This window comes from Ranitomeya variabilis, chromosome 2, assembly GCF_051348905.1.
Source record: "Ranitomeya variabilis isolate aRanVar5 chromosome 2, aRanVar5.hap1, whole genome shotgun sequence".
NCBI lineage: Eukaryota > Metazoa > Chordata > Amphibia > Anura > Dendrobatidae > Ranitomeya > Ranitomeya variabilis.
Window position 1 is genome coordinate 31,859,374 of NC_135233.1, and position 17,162 is coordinate 31,876,535.

Genomic DNA, 17,162 nt, shown 5'->3' on the forward strand with positions numbered 1-17,162 from the left:
AAAATCCAGCAGCCCTTTGGATGCAGCAGACATGTGCTGCGTCCAAAGCGCTGCCTAATACTGAACGCCTGCACATACCCTAACTCAGTGAGACTGGATGAGGCATCTGTGAACAGCAATTTTCAAAGTCTTGCCACAGATTCTCAGTAGGATTCTGGGCCGTTCACACACATGCATATGCTTTGATCCAAACCATCCATTGTAACTCTGGCAGGATGTTTAGGGTCGTTGTCCTGCAGGAAGGTGAACATACGCCCCAGTCTAAAGTTTTTTGCAGCCTATAACAGGTTTTCCTCCACGATTGCCCTGTATTTAGCTCCCACAATCTACCCATCAACTGTGACCAGAAACACTGTCCCTTCGGAAGAAAAGCCTCCCCACAGCAGGTTGCTGCCACCACCATGTGTAACGGTGGGGATGGGGTTTTCAGCGTGATGTGCAGTGTGAGTTTTCTGCCACACATAGCATTTTAAATTTAGTAGAAAAAATTCTACTTTGGCTTCATCTGACCAGGGCACCTTCTTCCATAAACTCGCTGTATCTCCTACATGGCTTCTTGCAATCTTCAAACGTAAATTATTATGACTTGCTTTCAAAAATGTCTTTCTTATTGCCAGTCTTCCATAAAGACCAGGTTTGTAGAGTATACGAATAATAGTTGTCCTGTGGACAGATTCTCCCACCTGAGCTGTGGATCTTTGCAGCTCCTCCAGAGTGAGCAAGGGCTTCTTGGCTACTTCTCTAATTAGTGCTCTCCTTGCATGGGATGTTAGTTTAGGTGAACGGCCATGTCTTGGCAGGTTTACAGTAGTGCCATACTCCTTCAATTTGGACGATGGATTGAACAGTGCTACGTGAGATGCTCAGAGCTTAGAATTTTTTTTTTATAACCTAACCCTGCTTTACTCTTCTCCACAACTTTATCCCTGACCTGTCTGATGCGGTCCTTGTTTTTTTTACACTATTTCATGCCTAATGTTCTCAAACAAACCTCTGAGGCCTTCACAGAACAGCTGTAGTTATATTGAAAATAAATTACAAAGGGGTGGACTTAATTTACTAATTAGGTGGACTTCTGAAGGTAATTGGTCACTCAGAATTTTATTTATAGGTATTAGAGTTAGGCTGAATACAAATTTTCAGATTAATGTTTTTAAAATATGTTGAAAACCTTGGAACATTTCCTTTATACTTTATAAATACTTGCTTTTTGTTTATATATCACATAAAATATCAATAACATGCATTGAAGTTTGGGGGTGTAACATGAAAAAATGTAGAAAAGTTCACTAGATAGGAATAATTTTCGAGGCATTGCTTGTGGAACCAAATCTAATATTTCTATTACAGTATACTAAATAGGGAGCGGGCGAGGCTCTGAGAAGGTGCTGCAGGAGATTACTGCCATCATCTGTACTCCAAAGGAGACTGGGTGAAAGCCTGTGTTTGGAAGACAGTAACATGCAATTTTTTTACAGAAATAAAAACAAATCCCCTAATAAAGCAATCATATCTTTTCCTGTTTGACAAAATTATTAAAAATAAAATTAAAAGTTTACTTACCGTTTAAGAATATAGAAAATCAGTGCACTAGTAGACAGAGAGGGTCTGGCCTGGTTTTATAGGAAGAGTTAACGACCAGATCAGAAGCTGCATGGTTCTGACCACCATAGAAAGGGTCATTAACCTCTTCAGCGCCAAAGGACAACAAATTAATTTAATGTGGGATCCAAACACACAGACTAAATGGAAGATGACAAATACACAATACGCAGTGATCTTCTACCCCCAGATCTCCCACACATTCGTGACAGATCAATCATGAATGTAGCCAATCAACAGTGGCAATAGGTAATTAATGTAGGAAATCGGACATAATCTACTATGAATGTAGGAAATCAGTGGTGATAGATCTTTAATGATGTAAATCAGTGGACACCAATCATGAATGTAGGAAATGTACAACGGTGCTCTATGAAGAATGTAGAATATCGGTGGTGATCTATCATGAATATAGGAAAACTGAAGCCGCGATCAATCATGAATGTGGCCAATGTACAGAGGAAATCAGTAATTAATGTAGGGAACGAGTGCTGATCTATCATGAGTGTTGGAAATCAGAGGCAATCTTTTCAAGAATGTAGGAAATCAGTGTCAATTCATCATGAATGTTCTCACAGAAATATCTAAAGATCAGAACTCCAAAGACAAAAACAGACCGAATTTCCAGTGGTCCCCAACCTCTTGAAGCTGTTGTATTATTTTCCAATATAATAGAGGATGAGAAGAATCCCATTAAAAGGTAACTGTATGATCAACAAACTTTGCATAAAACAATAGTACGAGCAAATGTGAAGAACTTTTTAATGTATATAATGATAAAAATGCTTCTTTGCTCATTTATGAGCCACCTGTTCCTGAACTCACATACAAGCTGAAAAAAAGAAAAAAACTCAACTCTGACTGCCAGCACAGTGAAATCAGGGGAGGAGGAGTGAGGAGCAGAGTGAGAAAACAAGCAGAGACGGACAGAGAAAGATCACATTGAGCTTTCTAACAAGTCTTTTACCTCACGTCTTAGCTGGATCCACATCTATACTGCTCAGTCCTGCTTTACATTGTCATCTATGCTACTATGTGCTAACTTAGGAATGAGGAGCAGGAATCCTTCTTCATTTGTTCATTTTGTTTGGAAATTATTACATTAGTTAATCTGCAAATAACAAACAAATAAAGTTGCACTCTGTAGTGCTAAAGCATGTAAATATGTAATATATGAAATATGAATAGCATTACTGCTCTAGATAGTCACGCATGCCCAACAGCCAATGACAAGGCGGTGTCCGGTTTGCTGAGAACCTACCTGTCTAAACGTAATAGCAAAGCCACAAAAAGAAAACTAAAAATCCTCCAAAAATTCAAGAATTAATACAGGAAAAAAGGAGCAGTAGTATTTACCTGCTCAGGTCTCAAAACTAATGCACTTTCAGGATGCAACAAACCCTGGTGAGATAACGACTCACAACCTACCAATTCATGGAGGGGGTGATTGCTTAGTATTAGATTGGACAAAAGCGGCTTATGTAGGGCACACACAGGTAATGCACAGTACCTCGACCATCTTTACTACATGGGTTTGCTGCATTCTGAGAGTGCATTAGTTCTGAGACCTGGGCAGGTAAACACTGCCGCCCCTTTTTTGCTGCATTGAACCTACGTGTCTAGCGTGAATACCTCTCTTAGGCTAAATCCTGAATTTATGGGTAGGTAGGATCCTGCTGCAATTAAAACCGCCACCAGCTCCGAGTCAATTGCAAATTTAGAGTCAGAGCCTGCAAATAGGAAAACTGGTGAAATGAGCGGTATAAATCCTGTAATAGCCAAAAAATAGTGTACACACATGCACACATGACAACTTATTCTGAAAAGTTACTTCAAAGTTCAGTTACCCTGTAAATTTATGGCTTAGTGATATGACTTCAATGAGTTGGCAAGGTACCAGTTCTCCCTGTGTAGGGAGTCTTGTGAACAATTCTCCCTTGAACCAAGAAAACTGTTCTTTAGGTGCCCAACACACAACTGACTCTGAAGGCAAATCTATGGAAAGCCAAACATTTACTCTGCAGCTGCCATATCTTCCTTCTAAAAGAGGTGGGACAATGCTTTATGATATTTGCGGAACAGACCCACAAGCCATGCCAACAAAAGAGCCTAGGAAAAGCAAGCTCAAAAGTGGACATTTTGGAAGTATCACTGGGCAATTTAGGAGCATTTCCAAGCATTACTGGGAATGGGGCTTAAATTTCCCAAATTTTGCAGTGTAAACTACCACAAAAGACTTCAAGCTGTCATTGATGTTAGAGGGGGCAATACACAGCATTAAGAAATGGGGTATGTGAACTTTTGATCAGGGTCCTTTGGATGTTTTGGGTTGTCATTATGATTTAAAAAGAGAAAACACAGTAGTTTGACAATAAATGGCTTCACACAACCACTAACCATGAGTGGAGAAAAAGTTTTGGTGTTATCATTCATATTCTCGGAAAAAGGGTCAAGAAAGCAAAAATTCTGCTGGGGTATGTAAACTTTTGAGCACAACTGTATACCCCCCTATGATTTCCATATGCCCTTATGTGACTTATGAGCAAGGGTTGACTCGGGACTGCCAGTAGTTTGATTTAGACCCTATTTAAGAATGCGAGATATGCCACTGAACTCCTATCTTGGCGTCTGACCATTCTGATCTCTGTCAACTGCTCGAATGAAATGGAACCAACTTGATAGGAAAGTCGCTGGCCGACTATGCTGCCTCTGAAACTGACTTTTCTCCTGATGCTTTCATTTTTGTAATGGGTCAAAATAGGACCTCCATCTAACGAACACAAATGCCATAGCTTAATGATATGCCACTAATGAATGTCAACAGACAGCTTCCTCCCAAATCACTATGACAGACATCCAGAAAGCTGAGGCCTAAAGTGCTGTTCGTTCTTTTACGGTACCCAGTAAAACTCTGGCTACACCAAGACACTACACTAGTACCTGTGATCATATCAGATACATAGTATGGCCTATCATTTTCCATATTGGTATCTGTATTATAGCTAGACTAGTCAATGGTGCCAGAGGAAAATCATTCACATTTGCGGTTTAGTAAAAAAAGGATGTTTATAGAACTTAAAAAAATGACAAAGCTGGAAGAAAATCAATACAGATAAAATATAGATGCAAAGAGGATCAGACACACATCCCATCCCTATATTTACTTCCATATTATACCTATTTAAGGGGAGTGAATTAGTAATTAGACGTCAGCAAATAAATCTGCAGAAACCCAAGTCCAGGTCACCAATCAGTGGACAGATGTCCTAAAAACAGCCTCTTACCTTCCAGCATCCATGGTTCCTCTTGTGATTAGTCAGCCTGGCACGACGTCATGTGTTTCACACCGAAATAATGACACCATGCCAGGCTGGTTAATGAAAAGAGGGGCCATCAGAATAGAGACAGTTCATCAGCCACTGAATACAGAAATGTCTGCTGAACCAAGGCCCTACGAGTCAATTCACTCATCTCTAGATGTAATGTTTTCTTGTAACTTTACCTGAAAATGTATTCAGAGCCGCTTGTCTCAGAACACTTTATAAGAGTACAATCAGGTCCATCACTTAACCTGCCGGCGTATAATACAGCTACAAAGCCCTCCTGAGGCTAGTAATTCTGACAGATACATTAATATCTAACCCACTAGATTTAAGACCACTTCAAAAGGACTTCCAGTCTCATCATACTTACAGATAAGTGAATGTTGAACCAACATAGAAATATATTAGATTAGATAAAAATAAATAAGGCCCAGAAATATTTGGACAGTGACACAAGTTTTGGCATTTTAACTGTTAACCAAAACATATTCAAGAAAGTTATGTAATCAATATGGGCTTAAAGTGCAGACTCTCAGCTTTAATTTGAGGGTATTCACATCCTAATAGGAGTAAGGGTTTAGGAATTACAGCTCTTTAATATACATGCCTCTTTTTAAAGGGACCAAAAGAAATTGGACAATTATCTCAACATCTTTTTACTAGTCTGCATGGGCTAACCCCACATTAACTCATCAACAATTAAGCAGGTGAAAGGTCTGGAGCTGATTCCAGGTGTGGCCTTTGCATTTGGAAGCTATTGCTGTGAACCCATAACATGCAGTCAAAGGAGCTCTCAATGGAAGACAAACAGAACATCATTAGGCTGAAAAAAAAAGAAGAAATCCATCAGACAGTTAGCAGAAATGTTAGGAGTGGCCAAATCAACAGTTTGGTACATTCTGCAAAAACAAGAGCTCACTGGTGAGCGTGGGAACTCCAAAACGTCTGAACGTCCACGTAAGATGATAGTGGTCGATGATCGCAGAATCTTTTTCATGGTGAAAGAGACAAATCCCTTCACAACAGCCACCCAAATGAACAACACCCTCCAGGAAGGATCACAAGGTGCAAACTATTAATCAGCCTTAAAAAATAGAAAGGCCAGATTAGACTTTGCCAAAAAAACACCTAAAGGAGGCAACCCCGTTCTGGAAAATTGTTTGGACAGACGAATCTAAGATCAATCTGTACCAAAATGATGGGAAGAAGAAAGTATAGAGAAGGCTTGGAACAGATCATTTTCTGAAGCTCAGCATATCCTCTGTAACACATGCCAGAGGCAGTCTGATGAAAAAATATACTTTGATGATCCAGCCGGGGCCCATAATCGGAAATCGGACTAGTCTGGCTCCGCCCCAGGCCAAATTCTCTCGGCACCACAGCAGATGATTGACAAGTTCTTACCTATGTACCCACAACTGAGAAACCTGCGGTGGCACTGGGAAAAGCCTCCATGGGCTGTGCAGAAGACCAAACTAGTCCGGCTCCACCCCCCGCCATTTTCTCCTAGTGCCGCTGCAGGCGACTGACAAGTCTCTACCTAAGTACACAATATAGAAACCTGTCAATCAACTGCAGCAGCACTGGGAAGAGACGGCCAAGGGCTGACTCAAACTAGCCTTGTCGCTGGACCTTCAAAGCATATCTTCTCTGAAGAGCTACTGCAAATGTGCAGCCATGATACAATTCATATTGCCCACAGTTTCGGAAGCAAAAACCAGGTAACAAGTTCCCTTTAAACAGAGTCATAATACACATAGAAATGTATCACCCTGTATAACTCTGATTTTAAATAATCTTGCTTTTTTTCTAAAGATTCTTGCAAATTACCATGTATGCTTCATTTATATCCAGGAATTTTCCCTGGTCTGTGTACTTCATTTTCTTTTTAGTTTTATATTCCCTTACATTTATTTATCCTTCTTTCATGTATTGTGTCCATAGCTACAGTTTATAAAATTCTTTATAATTTTGGATCATTATTTTTTCACGTGATTGTAATCTTCTGCTTTGCAAAACATTTTTACCCAAAGTGCATGCGTCATTAGGGTTAGTTCCTTCTAGAATCTGCCCCGGGAATTGTCATCTATTACCATGCTTCAGTCCCGCAGAGTGACCCACGCATGCGCCACCATCGCGTTCCTATCGCAAAGCACCGATTTGTAAGAGGGGTGTGGTAGTCATACCACTGTGTACCCCCTCCTAAATGTTGTAATCATACCACTGTGTACCCCTTCCTCTTTTGTGGGGAATATTCTTCAGTATACATGATTGACATTATTTACCTAGGTATGAAGTGACTAAAGACCAGTGGGATTTTTTGGGAGGTCCTGTTTTTCCACCTTTTTTTCCTGTCTTTTAAATAATTTTAAATCTTGTTTCAATAAAGAATATTTTATTCACTTATTCTTTAGTCACTTCATACCTTCATTAGGTAAATAATGTAAGCATCAATAATTGAAGTGCTATTATCTGCCAATTTAAATTAGGATTATGAGATTAATGATTGACATTATGAAGCAATTGGTATCTGTCATCTGAGTGATCAGCTCATTTTAGTTTCTCTGCTTTTATGACAAGCAGCAAAGAACTGATCAAAACTGAACCAATTTTGTGCAAAAAGTTGCTGTTTTACAAAAATCGCAACAGTAGGGAAAAAAAATTAAAAATTCCAGAAAATACTTTCCAAAATGGCACAAGGCTACGCTATCTAATCATAGCTTAGCTTTACCGCAGTTACGACCCTGAGAGACAAAAAAATACTCTGAGACCAATAAGTGCTGCCGTATGTCATACATGACCCAGACAGATAATCATACCAGTCAGGTGTGCCCATCCTGAAGGAAGGCTGCGTTCTGGGCAAAGATCCAGTTAAATAATTAGTATCTGCCTTTGGGCAATTACAAGATAATTGTTTGATTCCACCCTTGCTACGTCTGGCAGAGTAGACTTTAGGAAACTTTGTTAATGTCTCTGTCAGAAAGTCTCTGAATGATTTAAGAACAGGGAATACTCACTGAAGCTCAAAAAACGGAAAACGTTGACATTCGTCATGTTACACTCCCATCCTCGAACCACAAAGTAGAAATGTCAGCAGTATGTGGTTATATACTCAAATTGAGTAAAGACACGGGCCAAATGGCCACCATGCATATTGAGGAAATCTCAACCAAGCCTGTAAATTTCGGTAGGACCGTTCAACAATCCAATGTGTATGGGGGTCATGTGACAGAAGAATTGGACAGTTGTACTTTCAAGTCTCCATCCATTTTTCTTTCCAGGAGAGGTAAGCACCGCCAGAGGATTTCTCCACTTTCTACTTTGAGAAGATATGAAGGATCGACTGAGTTGAGTGGCCATGTGTATGGGGTAATCAACAGAGATAGCTGGCTGTTGAATGTTTGGCCAACAGTTACCTCCTCTGTATTGCCAGCTTTACAGGTCCCAATATCTAAGTGTGAGATTTCATCAATTCCAAAGGGCAACCCAAAAAAATATATAAATTGATCTTGATGCTGTTTTTTCCGAGAATCCACATTAAAATCTGCAATCTAAAATTAGTTGCATAGTCTTTCCAACATTAATGTGGATGACTGTTTGCTTCTAACTATTTATTTTGAGTTTCCCGTAAGTCAATAGACAGTGGAAGTGAAACCTAGGCTCACCGGTTTATCTACAACATGCCAGATCCATCTATTTTCCGCGGGAATCTGCTCACCCCAAACACAGTAGATGGTTGACCGAGTTTGGCCAACATTTACCTGTGTGTATAGGTACTTTGAGTCTGCTGTCGGCTGACAACTTTTTATTCCACAATTTGTCAAAGAGTCACCAGCATTTAGAACCTTTCATTGGGTAAGAGAAAGTAAACACATGCTACAAAATAAAATTCTGGAACGATATCTTGTGGTTTGTTTAGGGATTTAAAAAAGTATTTCTAAAGCTAGAAGAACCTTTTAAAGTGTCGCAGCTACTGTTATGTCAAATGTTGGAAGACTCTAAAATAACAATCCTCTGAGCCACAGTTGTGCCAGGTCAATCAACTTGAAGGACAACCTCTTGGCCCAACGCTAATCTTTAAAGGTGTGAGGTGCAAGATCCCTGACACCAGTTTCCAGTGTGATTAATACATGTCATACCAAAACCCACAAGCGCTAAGCCTGGCATGTGTGTCATAGTCCAACATATACACCAAATGACGTTACCAGTGTGGAGATATCCTTCAAAAAGACTTTTGCAATCCAAAGGATCAGTGACCAAAGTGTCCTTTTCGTGTTTACATAGCCGCCAGGTTTAGAATGTCAGTTTTAGATACAGTAGCACCTCTATAAAAAATTTTAAGGATTTTTTTTCATTAAGATTCAATGTATTTGTCATGAAGGTCACCTTGATGGGGTCTAAGATCTTCTTAAATGGGAAAAATGAATGAATATCTGCAAATGTTTTAGTAAAGATTTTACCATGTACATGTGGTCAAGGGTCTACTGTTTATTATGGGAGTAAATAAGGAAGAGGAAAGGTTAATCAAATTCCTAAAATCTTTAATCTCTTCCATGGATGCATTCTAGCACTTAATGACTAGTACTAGAGTTGGTGCAAAATGATTTGCAGGACCCAATCCAGTGGCCAATTCATTAATCTGTGGCTTCTGGACAGAAGTCCTTCGAACCACCTCTTTCTTACCCAACGACATCTCCAGCTCTTCTTTTGAGCAGCCGGCCTGACGAGACATCATCATTGTGGTGTTATGCAGCTCTGACAACGTTCCCGGGCAGTAATCAAAAGAGGAGCCAACACGACCACAAGACTGGGTCCTGAGAATTGTTTGGCAACATCTCTAACCAGTACAATTTTTTATACTGTTGCATATACTAACCAAACAGCTCTAACTTGCTTTCAATTTTATTTTAGAGTATTAAAACGATTTTTCCATATATTTTTTTAACTTATTTTGGGCATTCATCTTTTATTATTTTTAACCAAATAGCAGTTGCAATATTTGTTCCTTTGTCCTCTTAAGTTTCCAATTCAGTGTTTTTCTGTTAAAGTATAATAAAAACCTAAAAATAAAAAAATTGTATTTATTCCTTTATTGTGTTAAACTAGCTAAGACGACTGCATCAGGTATATGACTAGAAGCGACCTATTTATCACAAGTTTTGTAGGAGTTTGTTTTACTATTTATTAGGATTCTTTACACACAATTTTTTTAATTGACTTTATTTTTGTGATATGTGACCCCCAAAAGGTCAGAAAAGACTTGTTTTGAAGGAATCAAAATTGCTGGACGAATCATCAACAATAAACGTAGACAATGCCACATTGACAGCAACAAACGTAGATAGAATGAAGGACTTATTGCCAAGCCTCAAGATGGAAAGCTCGAACATGGGACTGCTACCCAACACTAAGAAGACAAAGATATTGACTACCGTCAGGTACGACCGGGACACATTTGAGATAGATAGCGATGAACTGGAAGCTGTAAAGGACTTCAACCTACTCGGATCAATGATTACTCAAGATGTAGTGACCACACCGAAAGTCAATAGGTGAATATCAAAATCAAGGAACATTTTACTGGTAAAGAAGACACAGCTCATACATAGTCTGGCCTTTTCTAGTAACATATGGTTGCGAAAACTGGACGATAAAGAAACAAGACAAAAGAAGAATTGACCACTTCAAAATGTGGTAATAGAGAAGGATGTTATCAATACCATAGATGGCAAGACGAACAAACAAATCAGTCTTGGAACAAATCAAGCCAGACATGCCACTCAAAGCATGGATCACCAAGCTACGACTTTCTACTTTGGACACATCCTTCAAAGAGAGCAATCACTGGAGAAGGAAATCATGGTTGGAAGAATAGAAGGAATAAGGTGACGAGGCAGACCAGCAACCTGATGGCTTGATACTATCAAGATAACAGCAGAGAAGACGTTGATGGACCTACCTAAGCTGGCACAAGATGGATCTTCCTACAGATTGTTCATCCACCAAGTCACCATGGCTAGAGATCGAGCCAAAGGCCGTCAACTAAAAGAATAAATTTACCCTATTATTGGAGCTACCATAGCAGATTTACTTAGAGAAAAACAACCAAGTGATAGTTGTCTACGCTAGGGCTGTGAATAGTTTAGTTAGACCAATAATATAGTCATGTGTCATTTCAATCGGCGATCACGTGATGGCTGGGACCAATGGGGGGGGCAAGTGGCAGAACAGGGCTTCCTCCACAGCATGCACAGTGCTCAAATTAGTCTCTATCCATACAGGGACTGCAAAGGCAGAAACAGTAAATACTCTTTCTGCCTTTTCTTGTTGATGACTGGCCTGCAGTGAATTTAAATGTGTGGTCACCCCTAAATAGAAATATGTCTAAGGGGTTCTGTACATTGCTTTATTATGGTTCTGTTATGCACAGAGTTTTTAATGGATTCTAAAATAGGCCTCTATGTTAACTCTGTGTGCCTCAAATTTTGTGAAGTCATACAAGGCGTGCTCCATTGTATACCATATGTAAAGACATTTTCCCTGTTGTATTTCTCTATATATCCAATACCCCACTGAACCTGTATGGAAGCTCCGTATGAGCTCTACCTTAAGGGTCCCATAAACATTTATAAACGTTGTCCACTGAATTTAGCAGGATGAATTAACCATATAATGTAAATGAGGGCCTACCGACTCGCCTTCGAAAGAAAGTAAGGATGGGGCAGTCTGATTTTTTACCCAATTCTTTCATTCTGTAGACAGATACACTGCTGCCAGAGGAGTTTGGCAGTGGCTTACTACACTATTCCCATAGAGAATATACAGTAGGAACACTCGGCTGACTGTTGGAAGAGATAGGTCGGGGTTTCTAGGCAGAATATCCAGCTGGTAAGCAACAATCTATCACTTTGATGGCAGGTTTTACTGAGATATCTTATAGGAATATCACAAAAACTCAATTTAACAAAACGTATTAGTGTGACCTGTTCAACATTGACCTCAGTGGATCACCCAATTCCAGGACATTCAACACCATGACCTCCAACATACCCAACAGAAGTCGGAAGGATTATACCGATTTCTTTAGTCCTTATCAGAAGAAACATCAACAAGTACTCCTTCAATACATCAAGAGGTTAAAAAATGAATTGCATCATTGCAGAAATCCTATATATAGCTGGCATGATGATCTATAGAAATGTCAGGATGGACACAGAACACCAGATGAAAACCCACCGAGCCTCGTCGGCAGTATAACCATAAAGCACAACCTGAAAACAGATCTATCTCCTACAACGCACCAGAGTAAAGAGTGTAATTTGAGGATTCTTGTCAAATCCCCATTGACACCAAATCCCATAATTATCACATTGAGCCACAAAAGTACACTCCATATCACCACTCCCGTATGATGGCTGACATGAAAAGCACAAGAATGAGGCTAAACCGTCTTTGCAGGTACTTGATGGGCGAAATGAATTCAGGAATTTCAGAGATAAGCGGACTGTAGGAGGCCAATGGAGTGATGTAATTTCCTCATGATGTACGAACAAAGGGGGGACTATCTGGAAATCAGCGAAAAGGCCTTTTACATGTCTTCTGCTTCGTATTCCAACTTCTGTTGCCTAGACAGATACGTAGGTGAATGCCACGGGGCACAGTTTTTATTCTTCATGATGCAATTCTAGAGACTGCAAACGTTCTATTCTCTGATGCAATGCTGTACAGTGCAAACATCTATCTGCGCCAAGGCTGGACCACCTTAATAAACACTAGCCCAGCATACGTATCCCTCCCAACAGTAACAAAGGAACCTGCAGTAAAAATAGTGACATGAGCATTGTTTACTTTGGAAATATTCATATATATAAATGTATGTACATATACACATACACACAAAATCTGGCTCTACATGAGTTAATAAAAAAAACAAAAAACAGTAAAGCCTGGTATGGCTCATAATAAGCAGTAGGCTGTCACATTGGAGGGGGTCTTAGCTATCTTATCCATTTACCTTCACAATTAATAGTCAGAATGGATGACAATAGTTTAATCATATTTCTCCTGGTACTGGCATTAGTTAGATCACTGACGCTTAAATACCGGTAAGGTTAACCTGTTCACGTGGCAGAAAAAAACACCACAACTTGAAGAATTTCATAAAGATGATGGCACTATTACCACCAACATCCCTAATAGTGGTTGCAGATAAAAATGGATGATTGGGAACAGGTGGAAATGTAGAATGGTTTATACATTGGGAAATAAGTCGATCAGGTCATAAACGCAAGGGATCTGCAACTTGATAGGGCATATTGGATATTTGTTCAGCACAGATCGAGCGTTTTTCATTTAAAATAAAGAAACGTTTTCCTATTTTGTTTCTTTCAGAGGAACCAGTGCAATACATCTTCCCTTCAAGATGAGTTTCCATGCACGTTCCCTTTAGAACAAGAGTATGTGTCCCCTTCAGACTGAGGGTCCAGATACACGTCTCCGTCAATAAGAGAATCTATATACGAGTCCTCAACACAACGAGCATCCATCTATAAGTCACAAGTATCCAGATATGTATCCCCATCAGACCAAGTGTCCAGAAATGAGTCCCCGTCACAAAGAGCGTCCAGATACAAGTCCCTGTCATAATGAGCGTCTAGATACGGGTCCCTGTCACAATGAGCATCCAGATACGAGTTCCCATCACAACGAGCATCTAGATATTTACCCCCCATCAGAATATGTGTCCAGATGTGCGTCCCTGTCAAAACGAGCATGCAGATACTAGTCTCCGCCACAATGAGAGTCCAGAGACGTGACCCATCTGAACAAGAGTCTAGAAACGTGTCCCACTCAGAACAGGTGCACGTCCCATCAGAATGAGTGACCAAATACACGTTACCCCAATTAGAACAAACATCCTGATACAAGTCCTATTCGGAATGAGAGTCCAGGTATGCGTCCCAGACAGAATGAGCATTCCAATACACATCCCCAACAGAACAAGAGGCCAGAAACCCATCCCCATATGAAAGAACTTCCAGATTTGCATCTCTAACAGAACGATCATCCAGATACGAGTTCCCGTCAGAACAAGTGATCAGATTTGCGTCCCTTTCAGAACGAAAGTTCAGATGAGTTCTCTTTGGAACGGGCATACAGGTACAAGTTCCTTTCACAACAAGTGCTCCAATGTGTCCTCGCCCCAGACCGAGTGCTTCAATCCTTCAGAACAAGCTCTCTGATTTGTGTTCCTGTCGGGACAAGTGTTCTGATAAGCGTTCCCTCCAAAACAAGCGTTCTCATACGCGTTTACTTCGGAACGAGATTTGCGATTTGTGTTCTGATACGTGTTCCCTTCAAAGAGAGCATTCTAATACACGTTCCCTCCAAAGCAAGTTTTCTGTTATACATTCTCTCCAAAGCATGCGTTCTAATACTAGTTCCCTCTAAAGCAGGGGTGGGGAATCTTTTTTCTGCCAAGGGCCATTTGGATATTTATACCATCATTCGGAGGCCGTACAAACTCAGCCCACAAAGTACATCCTGACTCTGGCACTGATTTCAGGATATAATCTTTCATTGCATGCCCTTCAATGTTCAGTAGAAAACACTGCATGTGAGTGCTAACAGAGCAAGAAGAAATTAATGAGCTGGTGGCAATCAAAATACAGCTCCCTGCCCAAGAATGCGATCCCTAAGAATCTGCTCGGGGGCCTGATAAAAGGTCATCGAGGGCCGTAAATGGCTCTGGGGCCTGAGGTTCCCCACCCCTGCTCTAAAGCAAGTGTTCTGATACACATTCCCTCCAAAGCGAGCGTTCTAATACACGTTCCCTCCAAAGTGATCGTTGTAATACACGTTCCCTCCAAAGTGAGCATTCTAATACATATTCCCTCCAAAGAAAGCGTTCTGATACACGTTCCGTCCAAAGTGAGCGTTGTAATACATGTTCACTCCAAAACAAGCGTTCTAATACACGTTCCCTGTACAGCAAGCGTTCTGATACATGTTCCCTCCAAAGCGAGCTTTCTGATACACGTTCCTTCCAAAGCGAGCATTCTGATGCACGATCCCTCCAAACCAAGAACACACGTTCCTTCCAAAGCGAGAGTACCGATGCACATTTCCTCCAAACCGACAGTTCTACTAGACGTTCCCTCCAAAGCAAGCTTTGTGATACACGTTCCCTCCAAAAAAAAGCATTCTAATGCACGTTCCCTCTATAGCGAGTGTTCTGATACACGTTCCCTCCAAAGTGAGCTTTCTGATACACGTTCAATCCAAAACGAGCATTCCGACACTCGTTCTCTTAGAAAACGAGAGTTCTGCTACGTTCCCTTCAAAACAAGCGTTTTGACACGTGTTCACTCCAAAACAAACATTCTGCTACGTGTTCCTTCCAAAACGAGCCTTCGGATACACTTTCTCTTCACATCAAGGGTTCCCATACATGTCACCATTAGTACGGGCTTTCGAATAATGTTCCCATATGTGATTCCTTCAAGAAGAGCGTTTTCTTCGGAGCAAGGGCCCAAACATCTATTTCTTTTTCGGCAACCGTGCTTACGGTATATTTTTTTCCCATCAGAGGGAAGTGTTCTTGATATCCTCTTTCTTCAAGACGATTTTTCCTATGTTATTTTCCCTTCAGGGCAATTATTCCGACATAGCCATAAAGTGCGTAAATGTTTTAATTCAATTGAGAAGAAAAAAAATAGATTTTTTTTTTTTTTAATAAAAATGAATTAAAATTTATTTTACGTGAACTTCTTGCTACTAGTGGTGTTAAAGACTGACGACGAGGGAACGTTTCAGTCAAAAAAAAAAAAAAGTTTGGTCGAAAATTATTTTCCTCGCTCCTATCGCCAAAAATTAGATTTTTATTTTTATTTTCATCGCCAATAAATCGATTATTAGCCGCATTACTGTTGCGTTTATTTGCCTTGGTCATAACGTGAAGCATTTTCGATAGCAAGATTAATAATAAGCCGACTATTTACGGCCATTATCTTCTTTATTTTTTTCTACTTGTCGTTACGGATGGTATAATTATTAGCGATAATTATCGGACTAATCGTTAATTTGTGTCACCGCAGATGTACCAATGCTCGGTACCTGTGGAATTATGGCTAAATTTACCTCAGAGCTGTAAAGCCAGCTCTGAGGAAACCATATTGTTACACATCCAAGCTGAGGCGGCGAAACCGGAAGATTCCATTGACGCCCGGTATATGGGGGTTAATAGTTCCCCTCCCGGGTCGCCCTTTTTTTATAGGCCCCCATTGATTACTGTTTTATTTTACAAGCCCCCTCCCCTTCCTATCCCTTCATTCATTAATCCCCCAGATTTCCCTAGATGGGTTATCTCATACCCCCGCCCCCCCTCCCCTTCTTCCGGAATGGACTCGCCCGCAGGGCTACTCACGTTCTCTGTGTCCCGCTCGTTTACGGTCGGCAATGGCGTCCTGGCTGACATCTTGGAGAGGGAAGCGCCGCACCGCAGAGCTCAGTCTCTCCACCTCCTCCGCCAGGCCCCGCTTTAATAAAATTGTTCCCCCCACGTTATCACAAAAAAGCAATTGAATATAAAATGTCAGTCAGTGCAGACGTTTTCCTCCACAATCACAGCATCCCTTGAAGAACAGGGGGTTGTCCCCCTTCGACCACCACCACCTTCTCCTCCTCCACTCCTCACCCCCTTGTGCTTCAGGCTGGGGTGTCCTCATTCCCTGCAGGTGACATCCAAGGGCTGAGGTCCAATGCAATGTGAAGAAGAAGGATAAAAAGACATAAATCCAATGCAAAGCAAATCCAATGCAAAAATAAAGAGAATAATCCAATATATAAAAAAATGACAAAAAAATAATGATCTAGAAGGAGAAATGAGTCAGATCCTGCTCTGGATAGAGAGTACAGTGAGATTTCTCTCACATCTAAAGCAAAATCAGCCCTGCAGATAGATCTCCTCCTCTTCCAGGACAGCAAATCCAAGGCAGCAAGCTGTATTCTCATCCTCCTCCTCCTCCTCCTCCTCCTCCACAATCACTCCCTCCCTCCTCTGTCCAGGAAGAGAACAACTACTTCCAGTGGGATCATCATCCTTCTGAAGGGGCAGAAGGTTTAGGGGGGTCTCCCTCCTCGCTGCCCGGACCGTCACCTTTAGGATATGACCCCCAGACCCAAATCCATACATCCCTTACATCCCATCTCGTTTGTTTGGTTTTTTTTTATGGTCCC

General features: G+C 40.7%; 1 protein-coding gene across 2 annotated transcripts in view; it reads right to left on the minus strand.

Moving 5' to 3' along the window:
* The window catches only part of MARK1 (microtubule affinity regulating kinase 1), a 145,923-nt gene extending 128,978 nt beyond the window's left edge, over positions 1-16,945 (minus strand). For both annotated transcript variants that reach the window (XM_077282249.1, XM_077282248.1), the window contains exon 1: positions 16,351-16,945. In XM_077282249.1, the coding sequence (XP_077138364.1) occupies positions 16,351-16,401 (51 nt within the window). In that variant the 5' untranslated portion in view covers positions 16,402-16,945. The remainder of the gene's footprint in view (positions 1-16,350) is intronic.
* Positions 16,946-17,162: the final 217 nt, after the last annotated feature.